Here is a 24,723-nt window from a genome sequence, read left to right as displayed (position 1 = left end):
TCTCTGAGGCACTGTCCACTGTCGGAAGACAGGATACTGGGCTAGATGGACCCTTGGTCTGACCCAGGAAGGCCATTCTTATGTTCTTAAGCTCTTTACAAAGGAGGTCAATATCATTATCCTCATTTTGGCACAAGGTGGGTAAGTGACTTGCCAAGGTCACCAAGGAGCAGAGCTAGGAACAGAACCCAGGTCTTCCGACTCCCTGTCCACTGGAATGTCAACCTGAGCTGAACGTATACTATAGCACTGTAGCTATGCTGGCATAACCCCAGAGGGTATGTCTATCCAGCAATGTAGGCCAAGGGATAGTGAGACTTGAGTCAGCTGACCTGTATCAGGGAACCCCGGGGCTTGAGTGTCTACACTGCACTTTAACCCTAGGCTAATGTTTTTCTGACTCGTGCATGAACCTAGGGCTATAGCATCCACACTGCTGTGCATAGACCTGAGTCAAAGTAACACTATCCCAGAGTGCCTAGCACACACACACCCTGTGTCGACACTCTAGCCCTAGGAATGTGGTGCACTGTGGGAAAACTCTACTGCCCACCCTATTTCCTAAGTGTGGCACTGCTGTTGATGGGACTTAGGTGCCCACAAGGAGCACATGAGTACATACATGGCATAATTGGCTCCTTTGGTGGCTCTCTCAGTAGAATGGCTGCAGTGGGAGAAGGTTTTATATTGAACTACCATCTAATCTGAGAATTGGGCTCTCCGGCTCTAGGCAGAGTCACGCTGTCAGGAAAATGCCCATGTGCCCCTGTTCTGAGGCTAATTAGGATATCAGGCTCCAGGGCTGTCAAACTAGTAAGATGAAACTTTGCAATTCTTAATGTTTAAAGTGGGCTGTCCAGTGAAAAGGTTTTCGTTTGGTTGGTTTTTTATTTATTTTTCTCTGTTTATTTTGAAGTTTGATATAAAATGAAGGTATCGGAGGGAAAACACACACACACCCCCAGCTGGCTGCTGCTGGCTGCAGAGCAGTGATGTGCATCCCCAGGGCTTTGGGTGCAGTGTGCTCCAGCACCCTGGGGACCCCTTATCCCTGCCCCCACCACACCTTGGGATGCAGGGATAAGGGATCCCCGGGAGGCTGTGTGGAATTTTGGGGCTTACCACCCTGAAAGGGCATATTGGCCTGGGACCCACACAGCCCCAGAGGGGCCAGAGAGTGAAGTGAGGACCAAGCACCTGCCCCTGTCGTCCACCCCCCAGTTGCAGCAGAGAGAAAGATAAGAGAAATGTAGAGTAGCTGTCTGTTCTTTGTGGGTTTTTCTCTGTGTGTGGGGGGGGAGAGGGGGAATCAGTTTCTGTATGTTTGGTGGAGTCTCTCTCTCTCTCTTTGTGTCTCAATACGGTTTGTAAAAACAACGAGGATCCTGTCTTCCTACTTACAATATTGCTGCTTTTTCATCTGTTTGTTCTATTGGTTTTTCTTTCTCCCCTGGCCTCTCTCCAAAGTCCCTGTCAGTATTGGCTGAACCCCACTCCTTGCTGCCCGGTACCTGGATCTCCAGAAGGCAATGGGCACAGAAATTCCTCCTCATGTGAGACACAAAAACTTCCCTTCGAAGGGAGATAGGGTCCAAACTGGAACCTGTGGGAAAATCTTCTCCCTTGTGACCCCAGGGCACATTCAAGTGTCAGGTGTTGAATTCTCAGGGGTTGCAGTGAAATGCTCCTTCCCTCATGCCCAGGGCTTTATGACCTGACCCATGACTCCTCTCTGTGACCCTGACCGGCCTCTCTCTGTTTCTTTTTGTCTATTACAGAAACAGACAGAAGCTGAGAGGCAGAAGATTATGTCTGAGTTTGAGCAGCTGCATCAGTTCCTGAGGGAACAAGAGCGACTCCTGCTGGCCCGGCTGGCAGAGCTGGACCAGGAGATTGTGAAACTGCAGGATGAAAATGTCATCAAACTCTCCAAGGAGATTTCCCGTCTCAGTGAGCAGATCAGTGAGCTGGAGGGGAAGTGCCGGCAGCCAGCCAGTGAATTCCTGCAGGTGAGGGACATTATAACCCCCCCTCAGATCCCTACACAGGGATGGGCAGGTTCCTGAATCATGAGCTTTGGAAAATAAATGTATCAAATTGTTTAAAGCTGCAAACTTTCTCCTAAAAACTCCCTCTGGGACAGAAGTGGTAACGGTACAGTGAGTCCCCTCCAGAGCAGGAGGGATACCCAGTGTGGGGCATGTGGGACTGAGTTCCCTTTTTTCTCTCTCCCCTCTAGGACATCAGAAGCACCATGAGCAGGTATGTGGCTCCTTCTCACTCCCCCTCATGCTTCTCAGCACTGGAAAGGGGCTCGGGAATCTTATTAGCACATCTCCCCAGGGCACAACAGCACAATGTGTGGGGCAGGGTCATTTCAGAGACCAATCTCCCTGTGTTGACCCTTAGCCCCGGGGTGTTACCCTTTTATACAGGACTGGAGTCCTAGGAGAAGGGTTATTACCCTAAACATGGTAATGTCCATCTCTGGGGGACTGGCTGCCTCAGGAGTCTGGGGATGGAATACGGGTCTTTCACCACTGCGTCATTGGCTACTCTTTTACCCAGGTCAGCAGTGATCAGAACATTTACCACCTAATTTATGGTTTGGTGACATGGGTGAAATCATTTCAGGAATGGGCGAGCGGGGCTCTCAGACCAGTTCCTAGTGGGAAGATGCCCACCATGCAATAAATACAAGAACGTGGGAACATCCTGGCTCACAGAAGATGAAGGCCAGGGACTGAACTAGCCATGGAGACAACTCCCTTCTCATCCCTAGAGCTGGTCTCCAGATCAGTGCTGAAGCACATCAGTGGCCACTACGTAGAAAGCTTGTGCTGCCATTGCCTGGGCTGTGCCTGCTCAGAGGCTGGATAAGATTGTCAACCCAGGGGGTTTCCTGGCAGAGCTCCAGTGATATAACCATACGCATATACTTCTGCTAGAAAATTCCCCAGATAGACAGGCCCTTAGACTCCAGACCCTCAGGCCAGCTACTGTCACTAGCATGTAGTAATAAAATCACACAGAGAAATGTTTCTTTTCTCTCTAGGTCTGAGGAGGGGAAGTTCCAGCAGCTGCTGGAGGCTTCTTCTGAGCTGGAAAGGAGCCTCAGCAATTTCTGTCAGAAAAATATTGCTGTAAAGCTGACCCTGAACAAACTGAAAGGTACCGAGAAAGGAGCTAGGAGGGGACATTGAGAGAAGACTCTGTGACTGCAGGAGAAGACAGCAGCCACTTCACAGCAGCCAGCAGAATAATCCCAAATTAGTTACTCAACCACATTCTACAGAGAGGGACCAACAGCCCTTCTCCCGCAGTTCAAAACTATGCTATGCCTAGATCCGGGAAGTTGCTATGCCTCCCGGATCGGGGCTAAGAGAATCCCCAGTGGGCTGGGGGCTGTTTAAAGTGCAGCCCAAGTGGAGCAGCCTATGGGTAACAGCCCTGCCCAGAGTCAGTGCAGCAGAGTCCCCTTTGGCCTGGGCCTGCCCCTTCTGCTGGGCTGTGTGACTGTCTTAGCCGGTTCCTGCACGGGGGCAGTTCTCATCCGGCCAGAGCTAGGCTTTCTTCCCTATTTATGATGCAGTGTAAATGGGCTCCGGTGGGAAGGAGAATCCTTCCACAGATGGGTTTCCCACTGCTCCCAAAGACCCCTGTGTTCCCCAGGGCCTGCAGGCCCCACTCTGGGCTGGTCCAAAGGGCTGTGAATCCACTGCTAACTCCTTGGGCAATAGTAACAGACAGAAACTAATTAAGAACTAACTGGGGCAAATCCTGGTTCCTTCCACAGTGGTAATGGGTATTGGGGAGTGAACGTATCTGTCCAATATCCCTGTGTTTAAAGGCTAATCTCCTAACTTTAAGTATTCACTTTTGAAAAATGTGTCGTGCTTTGTGCCTCAGTTTTCCCATCTTTAAAATGGGGATAATTAGAACTGATTGGGAATCAGTTTCAACAAATGTCCCAGCTCAAGAACATAAGAATGGCCCTACTGGGTCAGACCAAAGGTCCATTTAGCCCAGTATTCTGTCTTCCAACAGTGGCCAGTGCCAGGTGCCCCAGAGGGAATGAACAGAACAGGTAATCATCAAGCGATCCATTTTATTTATTTTTTATTTTTTTTATTTTATCTCCTGTTGCTCATTCCCAGCTTCTGGCAGAGGCTAGGGACACCATTCCTGCCCATCCTGGCTAATAGCCATTGATGGACCTATCCTCCATGAATTTATCTAGTTCTTTTTTGAACCCTGTTATGGTCTTGGCCTTCACAACATCCCCTGCCAAAGAGTTCCACAGGTTGACTGTGCATTGTGTGAAGAAATACTTCCTTTTATTTGTTTTAAACCTGCTGCCTACCCCTAGCTCTTGTGTTATGAGAAGTAGTAAACAACACTTCCTTATCTACTTTCTCTACACCAGTCATGATTTTATATACCTCTGTCATATCTCCCCTTAGCTGTCTCTTTTCCAAGCTGAAAAGTCCCAGTCTTCTTAATCTCTCCTCTTACGGAAGCCATTCCATACCCCTAATCATTTTTGTTGCCCTTTTCTGAACCTTTTCCAATTCCAATATATCTTTTTTGAGATGGGGCAACCACTCAAATAAAATTGCGGAAAAAATAAGTCATAGTTGTCAAAATGTTTCATGTTGACATTTTTTAAAGGAAAATTTGAAGTGCCCTTTTGTTGTAAAATTTCAGCTGATTTAGACTAAAAAAAAGTTAGAAAGAAGGTGAAAATTAAAAAGGAATTGTTTGGGAACTTTCAAAATGAAACATTCTGATTCACCTGAACTGATTTCCCCCCCTATTTTGAGTTACAAAATATTTTTAAGACTTCAATTTTTTGTCCCATTTTGAGATGGAGAAAATTTTTGAACTCTAAAATATTTGAAAGATGGAAAACTAGTCTCTGCTCAGTTCTAGGGATAATTCTGTTCCACAGTGGGGACAAGAGTGAGATGTAATAATTGAGGGAATTTATAAAAGAAAATATCAGTCCTTTCTACACCATAAAGAAGCAGCCATGTCTGAAGAAAAAAAATCTAGTCCTTAATCTCTGTGAGCCTCACTTTCCCTGTCTTTAAAAATTGAGATGCTGTCTCTTTGGATGGTGGTGTAACTTGCTGAGTGACAGTAAAGTGCACTGACATGCTGTTGTGACAGTTGCTAGCTTGACCAACACAGCATGGATTGAACTAGGGCTTCAGAGCTAAAATCTTGAGTGTCAAGAACTTTACCTGTGGAGCCAAGCTTCCTACCTGAGTGTTGTAACAAACTCACATCCTCTGTAGATCAGAGGTGAGACACACCACATTTACCAGTGGGTTATATACTTCTGCTCTACAGACAAAGCTCATCCCAAACACCTGAGGTCCCCAATGCTTCAAACCCAGATAAGTCCCTTCTTACGTGAAAGCCACTATTGTGGCCAACCCTAGGAATCAAACCAAGGACCTAGGGATCAAACCAAGCACCCTCAGCTGAGCACAGGAATCTCTACAGCTTGAACTAAGGAACTTGCTGGGGCTGTTACAGACTTGCAGTCTCTGTGGATTGGGCACAGACAGAGACAAAACACACTGACCACTGGGTTACACTGCCATCAGAGGGAAAAGGCAAAGTTTCTGATCAGTTTTAACCTAGCCACACTGGAAAAATGGATGTGGCTCTTTCTTCACTGCTTTGTCTGTCTTTATGTCTGGCTCTATCAGTTTCTCTCTCATAACCAAAATGCAGTTATATTAACAAAGAGCAGGGACACCCCATAAACACGACAGCATGAAGTCTTGTCTCTTTCCCCTGTTCTTTCCACTAGATGTTCTGCCATTGGAACTGAAGACAGGAAAGGGGAAATCCATGGGATCAGATGAGAAGGGTACGTTTCCAGGTGGAATTGCTATTATTGTTATTATTTATTTATTACTAAATTAGAAGGAAAGAACTTCCCCAAAATAATATCTTTGTTTACTTCTTGTTAAAGTAGAAAGAAAGAAAGAATTACAGAGCACACTAAAACAATATAAAAATGATTAGATTTGAAGGAAACCGCAAGCTAAGATTACATCACTAGTTTGTCACACGTTTGCTCATGTAGGCCGAGCTTTGTCTGTTAACAAGTTTTTCCGTGCAAATGGAGGCTTGGCCAGAATGGCTAGGAGGGCTGGCTGGGGTGCAGAGGAGGTTAGGGGCCCAGCTAGTGGGATCTGGCCAGCATGGGGAGGGAATGAAGACTTCAGCTAGGGGGCCTGGACAGTGTGAGGTGAGACCCACCTATGGGGGGGTGGGGGTTGACTGGAGTGGGGAGTTAGGGGCATGGCTGGGGTGGCTGGTCAGAGTGGGAGTGAGGGGCATGGCTGGAAATTTGGGACCGGATGAGGGTGAGGGTACCAGCTTGGGGGTGATGAGGGGACTGGCTGGAGTGGGCAGGCAGGAGGCCCTGCTTGGGGGGCTTGGCATAGTGAGGGTAAGGGGCCTCCCTGTGGGAAGCGGCTGTATTGGGGGAGAGGAGCCCAGCTGGGCATACAGGTCAGCCTACATAAGCAATGCAGTGTACCTCCCCCTAGCAGCTACCTGTCATACATTTAGGTGGCAGCAGGGAGAGCCAGAGAGATTTCTCTGCCCACATCACCCTGGGCCTCTGTGGGCCTGACTTTAGTGGAAATTGGACTTTTCCAGTTTTCTGATTGTCCCCAAAGTTAGCAGGGTTCTGCCCGTTTGTGCCTCAACCAGGCCCATCTGGTCTGGAACTGATCAGGTGTTGTCCAAAGCCGTCGTGTGACAGGCACAGAAATACCTAATCGAGTTGAGTGGGGGCCTGGCTTCATTGTGCCCCAAAGATCCTGACATCAGCCTGAGCAGCCAGTTCACATACAGCCAATACACAGCAAAAGTCTCACCGACAGGCCCCCAAACACCCTTTACTCTGCCCCGGCACTGCTCATGGACATTTCTGGGTGGGATTGTCAGGAGCATCTAAGGGAGTCAGGAGCACAAGTTAAGTGCCAATGGGCCTTGTGCCCCTAACTCCCTTAGGTTTTCCTGAAAATCCCACCCCAGGTTCCTTTTTCATATTTAATGAGGAAAATGGAGTAGAGAGGCCCCTCAGAACTGTCGCACCTTTTCCCCTTCCCCTGGTTTGAGGGGCTTTCCATCCAGAAACTTCTCTTTGGGGTGGGCTCTCCTGCGGGGGCTGAGCTCTGAAGTACTCTGCTTCTCTTCCCAGCGAGTGTGACTCTGGATCCAGACACGGCTCATCCCCGGCTTCTCCTGTCTGTGGATCGGAAAATTTTGACCTGGGACGTCATACGGCTGAACCGTCCTGAACATCCCCAGAGATTTGATTCGTCTCCTTGTGTGCTGGGCTGTGAGGGATTCACCTCAGGGAGACATTGCTGGGAGGTGGAGGTGGGGCATGGGACAGCCTGGGCTGTGGGGGTGGCCAGAGAGTCTGTGAAGAGAAAGGAGGAGCTCAGTGCGGCACCTGAGGGGGGGATCTGGGCTGTGCAGAGGTGGGGGTTCCAGTTCCAGGCTCTCACCTCCCCTCCAACCCCCCTGTCTCTGAGCTGCGTCCCCAGCAGGATCCAGGTGTCTCTGGACTGTGAACAGGGGCAGGTGGCATTTTTCAGTGCTGATAGCGAGGCCCCGATCTTTACTTTCCCACCAACCTCATTCACGGGGGAGAGACTCCGCCCTTTCTTCTGGGTCTGGGGTGTAGGTTCCCAACTCACTCTCTATTCCTGAGGCACCCGGTGGCACATGGCTCCCAGTCCCATGAAACGAGCTTCTCCGGCCTCTGATATCCTAGTCTCTTTGGCCCTGCATGGCTCCCATGTTCTTGCAGAGACATTTAAATGCAAAGTGAACAGACCAGAAAAGCTGCTGTCTCTGCCCCATCGTGGGTCTCTCCTGCTTGTCTCTGTCTCTCTCCCTCTGAAGGACCATGACAGCCCTGCAAGGACTGGAAAATAGGGGTTCACAGCTTGCCTGTCTCTGAAGGGGGCAGGAGGGTTTCCAGGAGCCCCAAGACTTGTATGACTCCGTGGTCCCACAAAAGAGAACATGCATATCATGTGAAGGGAACCTAGTCATGGCTGTAATGCATTGCTCAAACTGTGACCTGCAGAGAGCTGTCTGGCTCCTCCCCCTTGTTTTCAGCTCCTGTGTTGCATTAAAATAGCCTTAGGATTCCTTCCCCAGGTGAGCGGTTGCTGTGGTTGTCCCAGGGATGTTGAGGAGTGGGGAGGTGGGCCCTGCAGTCATGTCTGAGAGAGAAAATGGTCTGTGAGTCACTATATCTACTGGGGTGGGTGTACACTGTGTTTAGCCTCACAACACTTCTGTGAGGTGGGGAAATGCTGTTACCCCATTTCAGAGAGAGGAATGTCCAGCACAGAGCAGATAAATGACTTGCCTGAAGTCACATAGGAAGACAGTTACAGAGCAGGGACTTGAACCTGGGTCTTCCAAATAAACAGCTAAACCACCAGACCAGCCTTCTTCTCTGCATTAGGAGCCTGGGAAAGGAGGATAAAGACAAAGCTACACGCAGGGAAAATATATTAGTAAAGTTTGTCTAATGATCCTCTCACTGTCCCTCCCCACAATCACTGGGCCAGCCCTGTGCAGAGTCAGGTGATCACAGTGGACAGGACCTGAGTACATGGTGGGAATGAAAATAGATTATTTTTTCAGGCCTGCTCTGAAATGCTCAGGCTGCCTCTGAATGCCCAGTTATGTTCTGTGCTCAGCTTTCGGGCCCCGCTGCCCAAAGCCCTTCCTCTTGCCTGGTCTGTTTGTGTTCCCTAGATAAACTTCTCCACCTGGGCCCTGCTGTTTCTAAACAGATCCCTTTGGAGGAAGAGATGAGAAACAGAGAAACATACATCTCTCTGTCACCCACAATCTCTGCAACTCCCTGCCCTTCTCTGGTGGGGATCTACAGTAAAAAAGAGTCTATTTGGGCTCTGAGCTGATAAAGCTGCTTCCTCCCCAGCAGCACCCCCAGCTGTCTGGCTCCAGATTAATAACACTCCCCCCTCCCCCCAATGTGGGAAGTGGCTGAAAGTCCATGCGTGGCTGCTCAGGGGCCTGTGGGGAATGCAGTATTGTCAACTTCAGGAGATTAAAAATGAGTCTGACTCCCAAAAATTACGAGATTGGGCCCCAAATCATGACATTTTAATAAAAGATTATAGTGTATTTTTAGGTCAGTCTCTTGATTTTTGAACTCCCTTGTGTTCCCTAGATAAACTTCTCCCCCAGGGTGTGTGCATGTGACGATCAGTGTTGCCCACTCTCCCATGTACTAGTAAGGTGATTTTGGCCCCTGCTGCAGGAGCTCTCAGCCCCTAAAGGAAGCAAACGACAGAAATGTAACCACAACCTTCACTCCAAACTGTCTTTAGGGTGGGATTTCAACAACACGTAGGTGAGTTTGGTGCATAGGTCCCATTCAAAGTCAATGGGTTTTGTGCTCCTAATTCCCTTTGGTACTTTTGAAAATTGTAACATTAGTTGGGAGTTTCATTTTGAGGATAAGAATCCTGCAAATGCTTAAGAACATGCTGAACTTTGTGCGTGTGAGTTGTCCCTTTGAGTTCAAATTTATGCACATGGAGAAGTGTTGGCAGGGGAAAAATTGAATGGTTGCTTTAAAAAAGAGAGAGAATTTGCATCTGGGAACTTTGCATTTATTTATTCTTACTTCAGGTCAGAGCCAAGCGTCAGAGCCCATGCTAGTGCCCCCTTTCCCCCCTCCCGTCCCCTGACAGTAAACGTGGGATAAAATAGAAGTGGCTACGATGGGAGTTCTACCTGAGCAAAGATTTCAGAGCCCATTGAGATAATGTGAACCGTACCATGGTCTAGTCCCAGACACAGTTTGCTTCACATCAAGCGTTTCCTTGGAGTTATTCTTATGGATGGGAGTTTCTGCTCCATGGGTCTGTCAGGGACATTGTCTCACTGTCCCAAACCCATGAATCTCCATGCTCTGTGTCAGGGAAAGAGGGATATGCTGGAGGCAATGAATGGAGATCATGGCTGAGGGCCTTTTCCTCTGCCCTGCTGCCTGACCTGAGGAGCACGGTGTGTGCAGAGGCTGTGCTGCCAGAACCTCAGACGTAGGTTGCACTGACCCCTGTGTCCCCACAGAGGATTCTCAGGAGCAGGCTTGTGCAGTGCAGGGGACATGTGAAGGCTTCAGGGCTTCAGCGCTCTCTGCTGGTGACTCAGGGAAGTTTCTCGTTGTGGCCAGCTCACACTAAGAGCAACGATGAGTTCACAGTTACAGTAAAGACTCTTTTGCAAACATAGTTTCAGCCACAAACTCTGCTGTTTTCTATCACTGGGTTTGAAGGAAAGAAAAGCCATTTGGGATTTTTTTCTTTTTATACCCCAAGGGTAATAATTCTTAGCAAGCAACAGGTTAACATGCACCTTTAACATAGGGTGACCAGGTGTCCGGTTTTCGACTGGAACACCCAGTCGAAAAGGGATCCTGGCGGCTCTGTGTCCGGTTGGTGGCGTTGTGCAGCGGAGCTGGCAGGCTCCTTGCTAGCTGCCATGCGGCTCCCAGGAAGCAGCCGGCATGTCCCCACTCCGGCTCTTATGTAGGGGCAGCCAGGGGGCTCCGCATGCTGCCCCTGCCCCAAGTGCCACCCCCGCAGCTCCCATTGGCCGGGAACCACAGCCAATGGGAGCTGCAGGGGTGGTGCCTGCAGATATTGCGTTGTGCAGAGCTTCCTGGCCGCGCCTCCATGTAGGAGCCAGAGGGGGGGGGGTGTTAGAGGGCTTTCCCTTCACCCTCTCCCCTGGTTCTTGTCACACAGATGGACAGCAGAAGACCAGAACTCCGAAGTGCAGGCAATGCGATGTTTATTGGGGTTTTAGTTCCAAGCAAACATGTTCCGAAGCCCTTCACACCAGTCGGGCATATCTTTATACGCTGATAGAGTTTTCCCCTTCCCCTCCCCAACTACACTTCTATACGCCAATAGAACCCCTTCCTCTTCTAACCCCTAGCTCCACACACCAATGGAGCTCCCTCTTCCCAGTGTTCTGTTTCCAGGTCTGATGCCACAGAGCATTTACCTTGTGTTCCCCTTCCCAGCTCTGATGCCGCAGAGTGTTTACCCCATGTCTGCCTTCCCAGCTCTGATGCTGCAGAGCCTTGCCTGTGTCCCTGTTCCTCATTCCCCTATTCCCAGGCCCCCGTTCTCCCATTACCATTCCCCTTCCCGCTCCCCCTCCTTCTTCTTAGCAGGCCCAAATATTGTTATACCAAATAAAATAAAAAACAGCAGGATCTTATTAAAGGGGATAAGGCAAAATGCCACGTTTATTGTGAATACAGAAAGGATCAGAGTAAGCAATCAATTATAGCTATAATTTTCCATTCAATTTTACATTCATTTACACATTCATTTATACACATACAGGTTCTGCAAGGTTGTTATTATAGTTACCAGCCTTAGAGTTGCTCGTGCCAAGCCACTGGCCAGGTGGCCTGGACACGAGGCGGGAGCAGGGCCTTGTCAGATGCGCATCCAATGCTCCTGGAGGTTGGTTTGCGGAATCAGACCCAAAGTCCGCAGTCTTTAGGGTCTGTTCTTTATAGGGATCCATCCTCATGTATTTGCCTCGTCATGCTGTTCTCATGTTTGAAGTGATAATTAATCACTGTTCTCACGTTTGAGGTGATAGTCAATCACGCAAATGGCACAGCAATGATGAAATGACAGTACTATATATACTCGTTCATAAGCTGAATATTTTTGGTAAAAAAGTGATGCATCAAAGAGCTGGGGTTGGCTTATAAACAGGTCTACACCAAAATTTGATGATTAAATTGGCTGGGAATGGCAAACTGCGGACACTGGGAGCTGAGGGGCTCCGTGCCTGCAGACGCTCCAAGTAAACAAAACGTCCCGACCCGCCAGCGGCTTACCCTGACGGGCTGGGAGCCAAAGTTTGCCAACCCCTGAAATATAGGGTCGACTTATGAAAGGGTCATACAGTTTTTGCTATTTTTACCTAACCATCTTGGAGGGTCAGCTTATAAATGAACGGGCTAATGAACGAGTATATACAGTATGTTGTTATCTTGTTCCTTGGCTCTTCAGCCCCCCTGTCCTTGGGACAAGAATACCCTCAGGTTTATCGGGCTACCTCATCCACTGTATTCTTCAGCCAAACGGTCTTATTTTAAGGCTGGCACCTTAGCCTTTAATTTTTCATTTCTCATTTAATTATACATACAATCACACTCACACTTCAATGTATATCCTGTCACATCTGCATTTTATTACCTACCCATCCTTTAACATAACCATTCTAAAATCAGTGGGACATGGCAGACTTCAGTAAGTCTATTCATCCCACTTGTTATATTTAAAAGGAAATGAACAACATAAGCATGCAAGTGTGTGTGTGTGTGGGGGGTGGGAGGGTTCTCACAAATCTTATTCTGGAGTTTAGGAAAACAAAATTGTACCAGCCATAAAGAACAGCTGTTATCTTGTTAGTTTTAGAACAAACTCTTTGTCTCTGGATGTGCTTCTACAATTAACATTGACCTTGTAAACTGACAGGCAATTTCAATCAACACAGACTCAGCAGGGTGGCTGAGAAACATATTTCTTTCTAATGGTCAGGCCAAATTCTGGGGTCTGCTGTGGAGTCACTCTTTTTTACATTTCCCATATCAGAAATATACCAGTTATCAATCTAGTCCAACATAATGAGCCTTTACCCTGTGGCCCCTTTCCCAGCTCTGATGCTGCAGAGCCTTGCCTGTGTCTCTGTCAGGGCTGGCTCCAGGGTTTTTGCCGCCCCAAGCGGCGCAAAAAAAAAAAAAAAAAAAGCCGCGATCGCGATCTGCGGCAGCAATTCGGCGGGAGGTCCTTCGCTCCGAGCGGGAGTGAAGGACCGTCCGCCGAATTGCCACCGAATAGCTGGACGTGCCGCCCCTCTCCGGAGAGGCCGCCCCAAGCACCTGCTTGGCAAGCTGGTGCCTGGAGCTGGCCCTGGTCCCTGTTCCTCATTCCCCTATTCCCAGTCCCCCATTCTCCCATTACCATTCCCCTTCCCGCTCCCCCTCCTTCTTCTTAGCAGGCCCAAATATACTTCAATGCACGCTCCTAGTCACACCCCTTAGAACTTATGGTCATGTTCCATTCTGGAGGGTTGTGAGTCGGGGTCTTCATCCCACCCCTTATGTATCCCATGGGAGGGGTAAGGAGTGCCCTTTAGGTTGACGGAATGGGGTTGGTTGTGTGGACGCAGTTGTTTTTAACTCTACCTAACGCAGCTAAATTCGACCTAACCCCGTAGTGTAGACCAGGGCTCAGGGAGCTGATCAGAGAGCTAGAGGGGAAGTATCAGAAGCCACTGAGTAAATTTCTGTAAGTGAGACTGTGTTAGAAACATCCCAGAACTCAACACAGGGAGAGGACAGTTTCTGAATTGTGAACACGGGAGTCCATCAGTCAGAGATTGCACTGTAACTCAGTGTGGGCATGCCTGAAATGTGAATTATTATTGTTTTTTGATAAGTTTCAGACACATAGATATTGGGCATGAAATTAGCCCATACCAGGGCTCACATTTGGGGTGAGCTGTCCAGGCCCCGACCCAGGGCAGCCTGCCAAAGAGGACGCTGTGCGCAGGGTTTGGATTCCCATCTGAACTGCTGAGGGCCAACTGGGCTGACGGAGGGGCAGCAGACAGACAGGCAAGCAGCAGTGCTGGAGAGGGGGCGAGGGGAGAGACCCGAGCTGCAGGGGGCAGTTGGATGACCAGCCCTCTGAGCCAGGTGACCAGGTGACTCCTCCGGAGAAGGGGTTCCCTTCCTCCCCCCCTGCTCCACATGTGCAGCCGCTGCTGTTCCGGACTGGGAGCATCCTCCTGTCCGCTTGGAGGGGGGGGGGCTGATGTCAGGGTGTCCCCCTCACCCATGCACCTGATTTCCGCTGAGGTGAGGTGACGGGACAGGGGGAATCTGTGTGTGCTGCTGCTTCTCTGGGTCTGGAGCTGCTGGCGGCTGCTTGTGTCTGAACACAAGCCTTCAGGCTCCTGACAGCGCACTCATACACTCAGGCACACATACATTCCCCTCAACACAACACACACTGTCACACACACATACTCTCCCCCCCCCCCCCCCCCACACACAACACCAGGGCTCCCTGCATTCAGATCACTTCCCCACCAGGGCTGTGCTGAGGCATCAGCAGCTGCTGCTCTCCTGCCCTCTCCTTATGCAGCCCAGGGGGTGCATGGGGAAGAGAAGCAGCAGACCAGTGGGGGAGCGAACAGCAGTGCCAGCTGCTTTGTGCATCCAGGTGGGTCAGTTTCTGCACGTGGGTGCTGAGGGGAATGCAGGGGTTGGGGGCTCAGAAGGGAAGTGCAGGGGGTAGGAATGAAGGGGGCACAGTGAAGGGGTTGGGGGCACAGGAGGGAGGTGCAGGGGGTAGGAGTGAAGGGGGTGCAGGGATTAGGGGCACAGGAGGGGAGTTCAGGGATTGGGGTGAGGGGGCATGCACTGCAGGGGTTAGGGGCTCAGGAAGGGAGTGCAGGGGATGGGGTGAAGGGGGCATGCACAATGCAGGGGTTAGGGGTGCAGGAAGGAGGTTGAGGGATTAGGGGTGAAGGTAGCACAATGCAGGGGTTGGGGAGAAGGGAGCCTGGGGAGCCCATGAGGGACCAGGGACAATGGGGGGGCACCATGCCCATGGGGCCAGGGGCACCAAAATACAAGTTCACCCAGGGTGCCATTTTCCCTAAGGCCAGCCCTGCCCATTAGCCCAGCAGTGCCCCTTTCCCCGCATATTAGCAAAATCCTTTCCAGGGATCCCGTGTGTGTGTCAGGTGGGACTGAGATTCCTCTCGCTCTCACCTTCTCTTTCCTTCTCCCTTTTATTTCATTCAGACAGTTTTTCACATCATTGTCTCTAGCACTCGTTTTCCATCCATTTATTTCTCTGTCTTCCCCTAAATCTCCTGTCATAAACATACAGATAAGGGTAGCATAAAATCCCTCCTGGGCAGCTGTATTGAATCTTTACCTGTAAGGGGTTAAGAAGCTCAAATAACCTGGTTGGCACCTGACCAAAAGGACCAATAAGGAAAGAAGATACTTTCAAATCTGGGGGGCGGGGGGGGGGGGAGGTTTTGTTTGTGCTCTTTTTGTTTATTCCCTCTCCAGACAGAGAGAGAGACCAGGTAGGTAGGTACAACATCTCCCGAAAACATACATGAAATGAACCATCTAAAATTACAAAAATTGTAAGTAAGGCAAGGAAATGAGTTAGATTATCTTTTGTTTTAGCTTGTGAATTTTCCCTGTGCTAAGAGGTAGTTTTATTCCTGTTTTTGTAACTGTGAAGCTGAGTCCAGAGGGGAATCCTCTGTGTTTTAAATCTTTTTATTACCCTGTAAAGTTACAGGGTAACTGATTTTGCAGGTGTGATTCTTTTACCTTTTCTTTATAATAAAGTTATTCTTTTAAGAACCCGATTGATTTTTAGTGTCATAAAACCAAAGAGTTTGGTCTGTGCTCACTTTGTTAACCAATTGGTTGGTATATTATTCTCAAGCCTCCCCAGGAAAGGGGGTGAAGGGGCTTGGGGGGGGTATTTTGGGGGAATAGGGACTCCAAGTGACCCTTTCCTGAATTTTTGTGTAAATCACTTGGTGGTGGTAGCAATACTCTCCAAGGACAAGGAAAGGAATTTGTGCCTTGGGGAAGTTTTTAACCTAAGCTGGTAGAAATAAGCTTAGGGGGTCTTTCATGCAGGTCCCCACAGCTGTACCCCAGAGTTCAGAGTGGGGAGGGAACTCTGACAAATCCCTATCACAGATCATTCCAACTTGGTTTCCCAGTTCGCTCCCCTTCCCCTCCCTCTTCCCTTCACAGGATTGCTTTGTTTTCATCCTTTTCATATCAGTTCCCCACCACCGTGCACCTTTCTCCAGACTTCTCTATTTACTCTTGTTTTACTTAATTATTGCCTCTCCCCCCCCCCCCCCCGTTTCATTTCTTCTCTCCCTTCTGGTTAAACATGCCCTGTACCTGCCTCTTCCATCCCCCACAGCCAGCTCACTTTCGTCCAAATGACATTCCGCCTTCCACCTCCCAGCAGCTCCTCCCCTGGTGGCCTGGAGGTCACACTCGCCAGTCCCTGGGTCTCCGTCTGCCAGCTGCCCTGCTGCTGCAGAGCCTCCAGCTTCTCCCCACACCTCCCAAATCCCAATTAGTTAATTCTGTGTCCCTGCCACCCCACATCTGCCTGTCCCCCAGCCCAGCTAGGAATTAGAGCCCCAACCCCCATGTCATTCCTGCCCCAGACCCTCCATCAGTTCTGATCCTGCAGCCCCCACATCTGCCCCTCAGGGCTCCTCTTCTCCTCCTGCAGCTCCAGGGGTTCTTCAACCCCTCCCCATCCCCATCACTGGGGCTGCAGGGAGGGAGGGGGCAGGAGTGTCATAGAGATGAGGCATTGGTGGTTGGGTGGACAGATGTTCTCCAGGGTCACAGAGATGAGCCAGGGGGTAGGTAGATGGGAGTCCTCCACTGTCACAGACACTAGGATGACTTAGGCTAGAGAAGCCCATTTTTTCATTCCCAATGGGCTATTACCACCATGTCTCAGTGGCACTGTCTGACCTCCAGTGCCATAGAGGACAGTGACAAACAGGCTGCAAACTCCTTGGGTCAGTGAGATTGGATTCTCTACCTCAATCCCCCCCTGCTCTCTATGGTCTGACAGGTCAGACACCCCACAGAGCCTCCAGGGTCATAGAGTCTGCGTGGTACAAAGTCTGCAGGAAGACAGGAGACTTCCAGGGTCACAGAGGCAAGGATGTGTGAGCTAGAGAAGCTGATTTCAGGGTACCCAGTGGGATATTCCCCCTCCTCCCTTCCCCTCTCAGGGAGACAGTCTGAGCTGGGATCCCCCCACCCAGAGCCAGGGGTGGATTCTCTCCCAAGGGACAGAGGCTGGTGGGAAAGTGAAGATCGGGGCCTCGTTACCAACATCAAAAAATGCTACCTGCCCCTGGTCATAGTCCAGACAAACCCGGATCCTGCTGGCGACCCGGCTCAGGGGCAGGCAGGTCACAGGGGAGGTGAAAGCCCAGAACTGATCCCAGCACCGCTCCACAGCCCAGATCCCCTTCCCCCCCAGGGTTACAGCTGATCTGTTCCTTCCTCCTCACAGACTTTCTGGCCACCCCCACAGTCCAGCGTCCAACCCTCCCAGGCCAGTGAAGAGAGAGGAACATGTGCTGAGGAAGAACCACTCAAGACCAGTGAGTAGGAGGTGGCATTGGGTGGGTTAGACCCATCCCAAACTCAGAGAGAAGACAGGAAATGGCAGCAGAGGAGAACTTTTCCCCAGTCCATGAATCAGCTCCAATAGGAAAGCTCAGCCCTGCCCAAAGGAAAGGTAGGATATTGGAGAAGAGCCATGGGGGAGAGCCCCTACCTAGAGGGAGGAAAGGGAAAGGATGGGAGAGCCCTGAGAGGAGAGATCTCCACTCACTTCTCTGAACTGAATTTCAGAAAGTCATGTAAATGTCAATCCAAATGACAAGGTCAGAATGAAGGATGTTTGGGTGCTGGACAGTGAGAATGATTCTGGTTATTTGGCGATGAGGTTGAGTTGCTTTCATGGGATTTTTTTCTGTTTATTTAAAGACAATTTCCACCAGAGTTTGCCCTTGGTGTATGGTCCGAGATATTCCCCTTCTGTGCACCAGATCAGATGTCCGAGTGTCTGGAGGGGAAAAATGTCAAAGCAATTAGAGTTTATGTTATCTGATTTATAATGCCATCCTGGAGAGATGTCTCTCTGTCCCGGGCACATGAGATTGAGCAGAGATGCCCTGGCAGTTCCTCTCCCTGGCAGCTGCTGCTGATGTAGCTACAGAAAGTTTGTTATGCTTATAAGAAGCACACGGGATCCTTTTTAGGGGAAAAGGCAATACACAGTGTTTATTGAAGATACAACAATTAGCATATGCATTCAATCACACACACACACACACACACACACACAGAGTCGGGTTCTGTCGGTTGCGACATGATGCTCTGGGGAAGTCTTGGCAGGACGAACCCAAAGTTTCATGGCAAGGCACTCTGTTTATATAGTGATTTTACTTCATTGGGACCAGTGAGATTTGCACCATCATGCTGTAATCAGTTGTTTTTTTAAATTGTTTTTTTTTTATTTATTTTTTATTCTTGTTTTTTTATTAAGTCTTTTAGGGAGTTACCCCATGCTGGTTTTGATCACAGCTATTTTGTCCCCATTGATAGGTGCCTGTCTTATTTTTAGAGTCGTTAATCTGCCCTCCTTTGACATCTCAATAGGGGTGTTTTGCAATCTCCTGGCGCCTTTACGTTTGTCCTCGGTCCCTTCCTAGAACATTTGGTCCGGTGATGGCCTTCGCACTTATTTTCTAACACACGCATACCTCATTCACACACAAAACAGAATTGATTTACACAGAGCATTTGAACAGGAACATTAAATTGCAATGCAAGAGAAACCAATCATTGCGTTCTTTTACTTATTTTAAAATGCTAAACCTACAACAAAGTAGTGACCCTAAAAGGTCTATTACTGCCTTGAAATCAGCTCAGACACAAATTCTGGCTGATGCATCTTTACCAATGGCCACCCTAGGCCATTCCTTTTTGCTTTCAGAAAGGGTGGCTGGCAGGATATGGTCAAATCATACATTAATACATGCTATATTATTATTCGTTATTTTTTATTTTAAATTATAAAAAATACAAACATAAAATTCTACCACTACGTATCCCCCTTTTGACCCTCCAAGAACAATTCTTGAGAGGGTCTGTCAAGGCTCACTCCCCACTCTGTCACTCCAAGTGCAGAAGGTGGGGTCTGCAAGGATTCTAAAAATTAATACTTGCCACTCCAGGCTTGTATTAAACTCCTAAGGTTACAGCTTTTCTCTGACCTCGTCTTGGTAAACTCTGCCACCCCCAAATGCAATAAACCCCCTTTGAGCCCAAGAAGGAGCACTTGGGAATTCCTCCCTGTGGGGTACCTTCAAGCCCTTTCACCCCCAACTCCACCCTCCGGGGAAGAGCTGAGAAAGAAAACAAAGGAAATTAGCTGGGGCTACCAGCTAATCAAACAACGTGCACAAACCTCTTAGGACACCAAAAATCCAATCCTGTTCTTAAAAAGGTAAATTTTATTAAAAACAAAAAGGAAAACAATACATCTGGAATTTAGGCTTTTGCTAGATTTTAAAAGAGCAATTCCAAAAATTAAGCACCCAAACTAGCTTTTTGGGGGGGTTCAGCTTAAAGGTTACAAGCAAACAAAAGCATCTGAGGTTAGCACAGAGGAGATCCACAAGCCAAAATAAGAAATAAACCTGATAGCATCTAACTAAACATTCCCTATTCAAATTATTTCTTCTAGGTATGGAAAATACTTTTTCATACCTGGTTCAAACCTTAGAAAGCATTCCTGCTTATAGCATTGCTGCTCCGTCCCTGCAGCCCAGAGAACAACAGACAAAGGGAAAGTTTCTTTCCCAAATTTAAAAGTTCTAACCTTCCCATTGGCTCTTTTGGTCAGGTGCCCACTCCGTTTCTTTTACCTGTGGGCTTGTTAACCCTTTACAGAAAAAGCAAGCAGAGAACAGACACCAAGAGGGATTTTACAGCTAACTGGCTGGCTGGGTGTTTATAAATGGTAGCTCCCCCCACACACACACTTCTTCATTTATCACAGGGTCATATTTTATACAACTGTTTTATAGCAATATACTGAGAGGCCATTTGAGCTTGTGGTTGTAATTTAACAAACATTTTTTTTTGTTTAACAGCACATACAACACATTCCTAGTAAGCAAACAGCGGACAATATTAATACAACTAGTAATGGGTGAAACACGATAGACAGTATGCCTTTAGAAGTCAGGGACCAGCCTGTAAAAACGTCGTACCAGTGATAAGCTGTCAGGTTTTTTTTAGACTTGGTATTTTTTAGCATGTTTCCATTAGCATGTAATATTTGAATGACACACTTCCCTATATCCCTCTGTGTCTGTTATAAAAACCGAGTCACCTTTATTTTTGACAACAAGTGATCAGTTAGATCGTGCCAATCCAGGTCAAGGGTAACAGAGAAATTAACTGGAGTGGCAGTTATAGTGCTCTGTGCTTTTTTTATTTTTGGTAAATAGTACGCGTGATTGCTAGTACACCTCTACTCCGATATAACGCTGTCCTCGGGAGCCAAAAAAATCTTACCGCGTTATAGGTGAAACTGCATTATATTGAACTTGCTTTGATCCGCCAGAGTGCCCAGCCCCGCCCCTCCGGAGCACTGCTTTACTGCGTTATATCCGAATTAGTGTTATATCGGTTCGCGTTATATCGGAGTAGAGGTGTATATAATACACTGGCATTACATCTACATTTATTCACTGGCGTTTGGCTGATATTTGCATTTTCTCAAAATACTGTTTCCCATGATGTAACACACACACATTGTCCGTTGTACAAAACGTGTTACTTTTTTCAGTTTGTTTCATACACATGTTTTCAATGATGTGTCCCTGCTACATGGTTCTGTGGTGACGGGTAAGGACAAGCACACCCATTTCTGAGGGCTTTACTTCATATACCCTCGGGTGTCCAATAATTTTTTCTTTTTTTTTTAGGCCATTGACCTATAACCCAGGGTAGCCAAAAGGATCCCATGGTCAATTTTGGGAGCGGGCTCACTTTCCATATTTTTGTTCTCACCGACTGTTGGTGAGCAATTTTAACAATAATTTTACCTAATAAATTAGGCTTAACCAGGCTGGAAACATATTGCATCCATTCATATTTGTAGGTGTTAAATGAGGACCTTTTTTGTTGTTTTAAAAGATGTGTTAATGCCCTAACATTCTCAGATATTACCCAAAACATTTCATGTTCAAGTGATGCTAAACTAAGAATTTGCGTCTTGGTACATTTTTTGGCCAAGGCAGTTTTATTTTCTAATTCTATTTGTTGTTTATACAGCAGCCAGGAGGTGGTGTTTAGCCACTGCCACATATTCCATGTTGCTTTTAGGTTTTCCAGACCTATTTGTACCAAGTCCACAGTAGTATTTGCCTGCTTGTGAATGAGACTATTTTGCAGTTGTGACAAGAAACTTAACTTATTTTTAATTACCTTCAGGTTTACAGTATTCATAATTCCTGCTTTAAAACCAATTTCACCTAATATGGTGTTTATTGCATTTTGTTTTGCTCGGCCATTGGAGTGTTGATGTGTTTTTATTTAGGCCATTATAATAGGAAGGGAGTAGGGTGAACATTTGGGTTTTAATTTAGACACGTTTAATTAGTTCAATTCATGTCCATTTTTATTTTTATTAATAGTGGATTTAACAGGCCTTTTACTGGATTACTTTGAGTTACAAACAATTTTTATTTTTATTTTAATTGGGGTACCTTTTTTGAATGCATAATTTTTTGGTCCAGGTTTTGGTGCATGTGTCTGGGAACCATAGATTCAATTTACTACGGGGTATTGGACAGTACCCTACAGTAACTGTTAGTATTGTTTTTGTCTTAACAGGCTTATTTTACTGATATGGTAATTGTGGGTAGCTGGATCTCCAGGTGGTATTTCCAGAGGGACCCTCTATTTTAACCTTTATTTCCCAGTGGTTTGGTATTTCTGTGGTGTTTATAAGGTACACTTTAAGTCCCACTTTTTTTTCCCAGGCATACACATAGGTATTTCCTAAGGGTTTTAAGATTTGGCTAGTGTTTTTGTTATACCATTTCATGAGGATTACTGGATCACGGGTAGGAATCCATGATTGGTTGGTGGGGAGTGAATTATTTCTTAAATATTGGCTTATGAGGAGGGCTGCATCTTCTTCCATGATCGCTCTAATTATCTGGGCACTGAAAGTTCCCAGAAGCAGGTAAAGCCAGACTTACACTGGAGTTTTATTTTCTGTGGATTAAAATTGTGGTGGTTAAGCAGCGCCTTGTGCTCAGGTTCTGGGAAGTCCTTTTTTGCAAAGAATTCAAACATTATTATTTATGTAAACAATTTAATTTGTGAAACATCTACCCATTTTAGTTTTTTAAATACGGTATACCAGTGGGCTAAGGCGGTCCACTATGGAGTAAGGGCCTCTCCATTTTGATTTCAGTGAGTGGCCCCTTTTTCCCATTTTAAGGTACATGACTTGGTTCCCTGATTTTTACAGGGCTGCCTTTGTGGGTCTTTGTTTTTGAATTTTGTTATTTATGTGTTTGATGGCCTGATTAACCCTATACTGGAGGGTGACTTTATTTTTTTGTAACTGTTTGAGCCATTGAAAATAATCATGCTGGGTTATATTAGAGCTTTTTTTTGACCCTGTACTAGGTAACTAGGATCATTCATTAGGCACATTGGATGTCCAAACAGAATTTGAAAGGGTTGGATTTTTGTCCTTAGTTTATTACTGCTGTGGATGGCAGCCAAAATTAGAGGCAGTTTATCTGGCCATTTTTTTCCTGTGTGATTTACTACCCTCCGGAGCGCTTCCTTAATAGTGCGGTTCATGCGCTCTACTTGGCCTGAGGACTGAGGCCGGTATGGTATATGGAGCTTTTGTTTAATTCCCAAGGCTTGTATCATTGTTGTAAAGATTTTTTTTACAAAGGCTCCCCCATTGTCCGAATTTATAATTTTTTTTTGGGGGGGGGGTGCCATATTTACATACTACCTTATTAAAGAACTTTTTGGCCCCCACCCTGGTGCTGTTATTTTTAGTGGGAAATGCCTCTACCCATTCTGAAAAGGAATCAATTATCACCAATAAGTACTGGAATCCTTCTTACTCCTTGGCAATTCATCAGTAAAATTAATTTGAATCCTGTGCTATGGCCCAAGCCTTCGTTGGTGCATCATGGGTTACCAGTGTGGAGGACGAGCCTTGTCCTGAGCGCACCGCAGAATTTCGCACCCATGTTTTAACATCATCTTCCATACACTCCCATTTTGCTACTTGCCTTAGCCTTTTTAAAGTCCCTTCCATTCCTTCATGCATAAACTGATGGGCTACATTAAGTAACTCCTGTCTTTTCTTTTCTTTTTTGGAACTCAGGGTGGTCTGTAGTGCTATCTGTTGGCTCAGATGTGTTAACACAGATGTTCCTTTTCTGACCTCTGGTTACAACTGCTATGTTATGCTGTCGGGCTATTGTATCTACCTGATTATTCCAGGTGGCCTCCATACCCATTCCTTTATTGTGTGCCTTTACATGTCGCACCTTTAACTGTTTAGGGTTTTTTGTTACCCACTGGTAAATTCATTTCCATTTTTCTGAATATGTAATATCCTTTCTATTTGCTGCTTTCCACCTGTTCCTATACCAATCATGACCTATGTTGACCCTAACAGACCTTCAGAAGCCATTCCACAGTGACCAACACACCACTCTGGTCACAATTGTGAACTCCACTACTTGGGAGTCATGAAGACCAGAAGCCCCACAGTCTTTAAAAATCCCGCATATTGCCCAGCTTAGTGAGCACACCCAGCAGCTCTCCCAAGGTGTGTGCAACTGCCCAACCAACCATACCAGTTACACGTTCTAGACATACTGCTGGCTGGAGTAGACAGGAAATACCGGAGCTCCTGAACCTGTGAAGAGAAGAGGCTGTGCAGGCACAGCTACAGAGTAATGGTAGAAATGTTGATACCTATGAGCAGATTGCATAGGGGATTCGGGTGAAGGGGTAAGGCAGGGATAAGAAGCAGTGTTATGTGAAAGTGAAGAAACTGAGGCAGGCATACCAGAAGGCCAGGGAGACCAACTGTTGATCAGCGTTTTTGCCACCCAAGCGGTGAAAAAAAAAAAAAAAAGCTGCGATCGGAGGCACTTCGGCGGCAGCTGTACCGCCGCCGCTTCGTTCTTCGGCAGCAATTCGGCGGCAGGTCCTTCCCTCTGAGAGGTACTGAGGGACTCGCCTGCTGAATTGCCGCCGAAGAGGCCGGACGTGCTGCCCCACTCCATTGGCCTGCTTGCTGTGCTGGTGCCTGGAGCCGGCCCTGCTGTTGATCCAGTGCTGAGCCGCAGACCTGCCACTTCTACAATAAACTGCATGAAATACTTGGCAGAGACCAACATCCTACATGTCACCATGGATACCTCCGAGGAGTCTGAGTCACAGGCCCCAGCCATAGACAGCAGGGATGGGAAAGAGGAAGAGTAGCAGGCTGGGGGACATGCAGCTGGGGATCCAGTTATGCTGTGAACCAGAACCTGTTCAAGACTGCACTACAGTTAGTCCCGGCAGTTAAAAACAGGCAAGTCTGATGCGGGGGGGACCTCAGGTAAATGTGTAAATTTATTTCCCATTACAGTGATGGTGGCCACGAACTTAGCAGGACACAGCTATTGACTTTTCATTAATTTACTCATACTAGAAGAGGTAGTGGTACCACACAGTGAGGTAGAGTTGTTATCTGATTTTCATTCCCCTGTTAAGTTAGGTGGGGGGAGCATGTGGAGCAGTTTACTTATGACACAGGGATGACCCTTGAATCCTCCTGAGCGATCTCAATAAAACTTCTGTGGAGGTACTCTGCAATCCTCTGCCGAAGGTTTCTAGGGATTGCAGCCTCATTTCTTCCTCCATGGTAGGACACTTTCCCACACCAG

General features: G+C 47.5%; 1 protein-coding gene across 2 annotated transcripts; it reads left to right on the top strand.

The window, feature by feature from the left end:
• The first annotated feature begins 1,784 nt into the window (after window positions 1-1,784).
• LOC112120193 (tripartite motif-containing protein 15-like) lies at window positions 1,785-8,990 on the top strand. Of its 2 annotated transcripts, XM_026647295.2 has the most exons (6): window positions 1,785-2,009; window positions 2,240-2,262; window positions 3,056-3,171; window positions 4,048-4,087; window positions 5,825-5,884; window positions 7,232-7,317. In XM_026647295.2, the coding sequence occupies exons 1-5, from the start codon at window positions 1,809-1,811 to the stop codon at window positions 5,877-5,879; spliced, it is 435 nt and encodes a 144-aa protein (XP_026503080.2). In that variant the 5' UTR covers window positions 1,785-1,808; the 3' UTR covers window positions 5,880-5,884; window positions 7,232-7,317. The 2 variants fall into 2 exon arrangements, with proteins under 2 accessions (XP_026503080.2, XP_029770330.1); XM_029914470.1 differs by lacking the exon at window positions 4,048-4,087 and having other exon boundaries at window positions 7,232-8,990.
• The last annotated feature ends 15,733 nt before the right edge of the window (window positions 8,991-24,723 follow it).

This window comes from Terrapene carolina, unplaced genomic scaffold, assembly GCF_002925995.2.
Source record: "Terrapene carolina triunguis isolate 2854851 unplaced genomic scaffold, T_m_triunguis-2.0 Scaffold51749, whole genome shotgun sequence".
In the NCBI taxonomy this organism is placed as follows: Eukaryota; Metazoa; Chordata; order Testudines; family Emydidae; genus Terrapene; species Terrapene triunguis.
This window is presented reverse-complemented; position numbering and strand designations above follow the sequence as displayed.

Bases quoted from the DNA above. Each gene is read 5' to 3' on its own strand.
- LOC112120193 (XM_029914470.1), top strand. From the start codon at position 1,809: ATGTCTGAGTTTGAGCAGCTGCATCAGTTCCTGAGGGAACAAGAGCGA. The intron at 2,263-3,055 runs GTATGTGGCTCC...TTTTCTCTCTAG, and splicing joins ATCAGAAGCACCATGAGCAG to GTCTGAGGAGGGGAAGTTCC. The intron at 3,172-5,824 runs GTACCGAGAAAG...TCTTTCCACTAG, and splicing joins GACCCTGAACAAACTGAAAG to ATGTTCTGCCATTGGAACTG.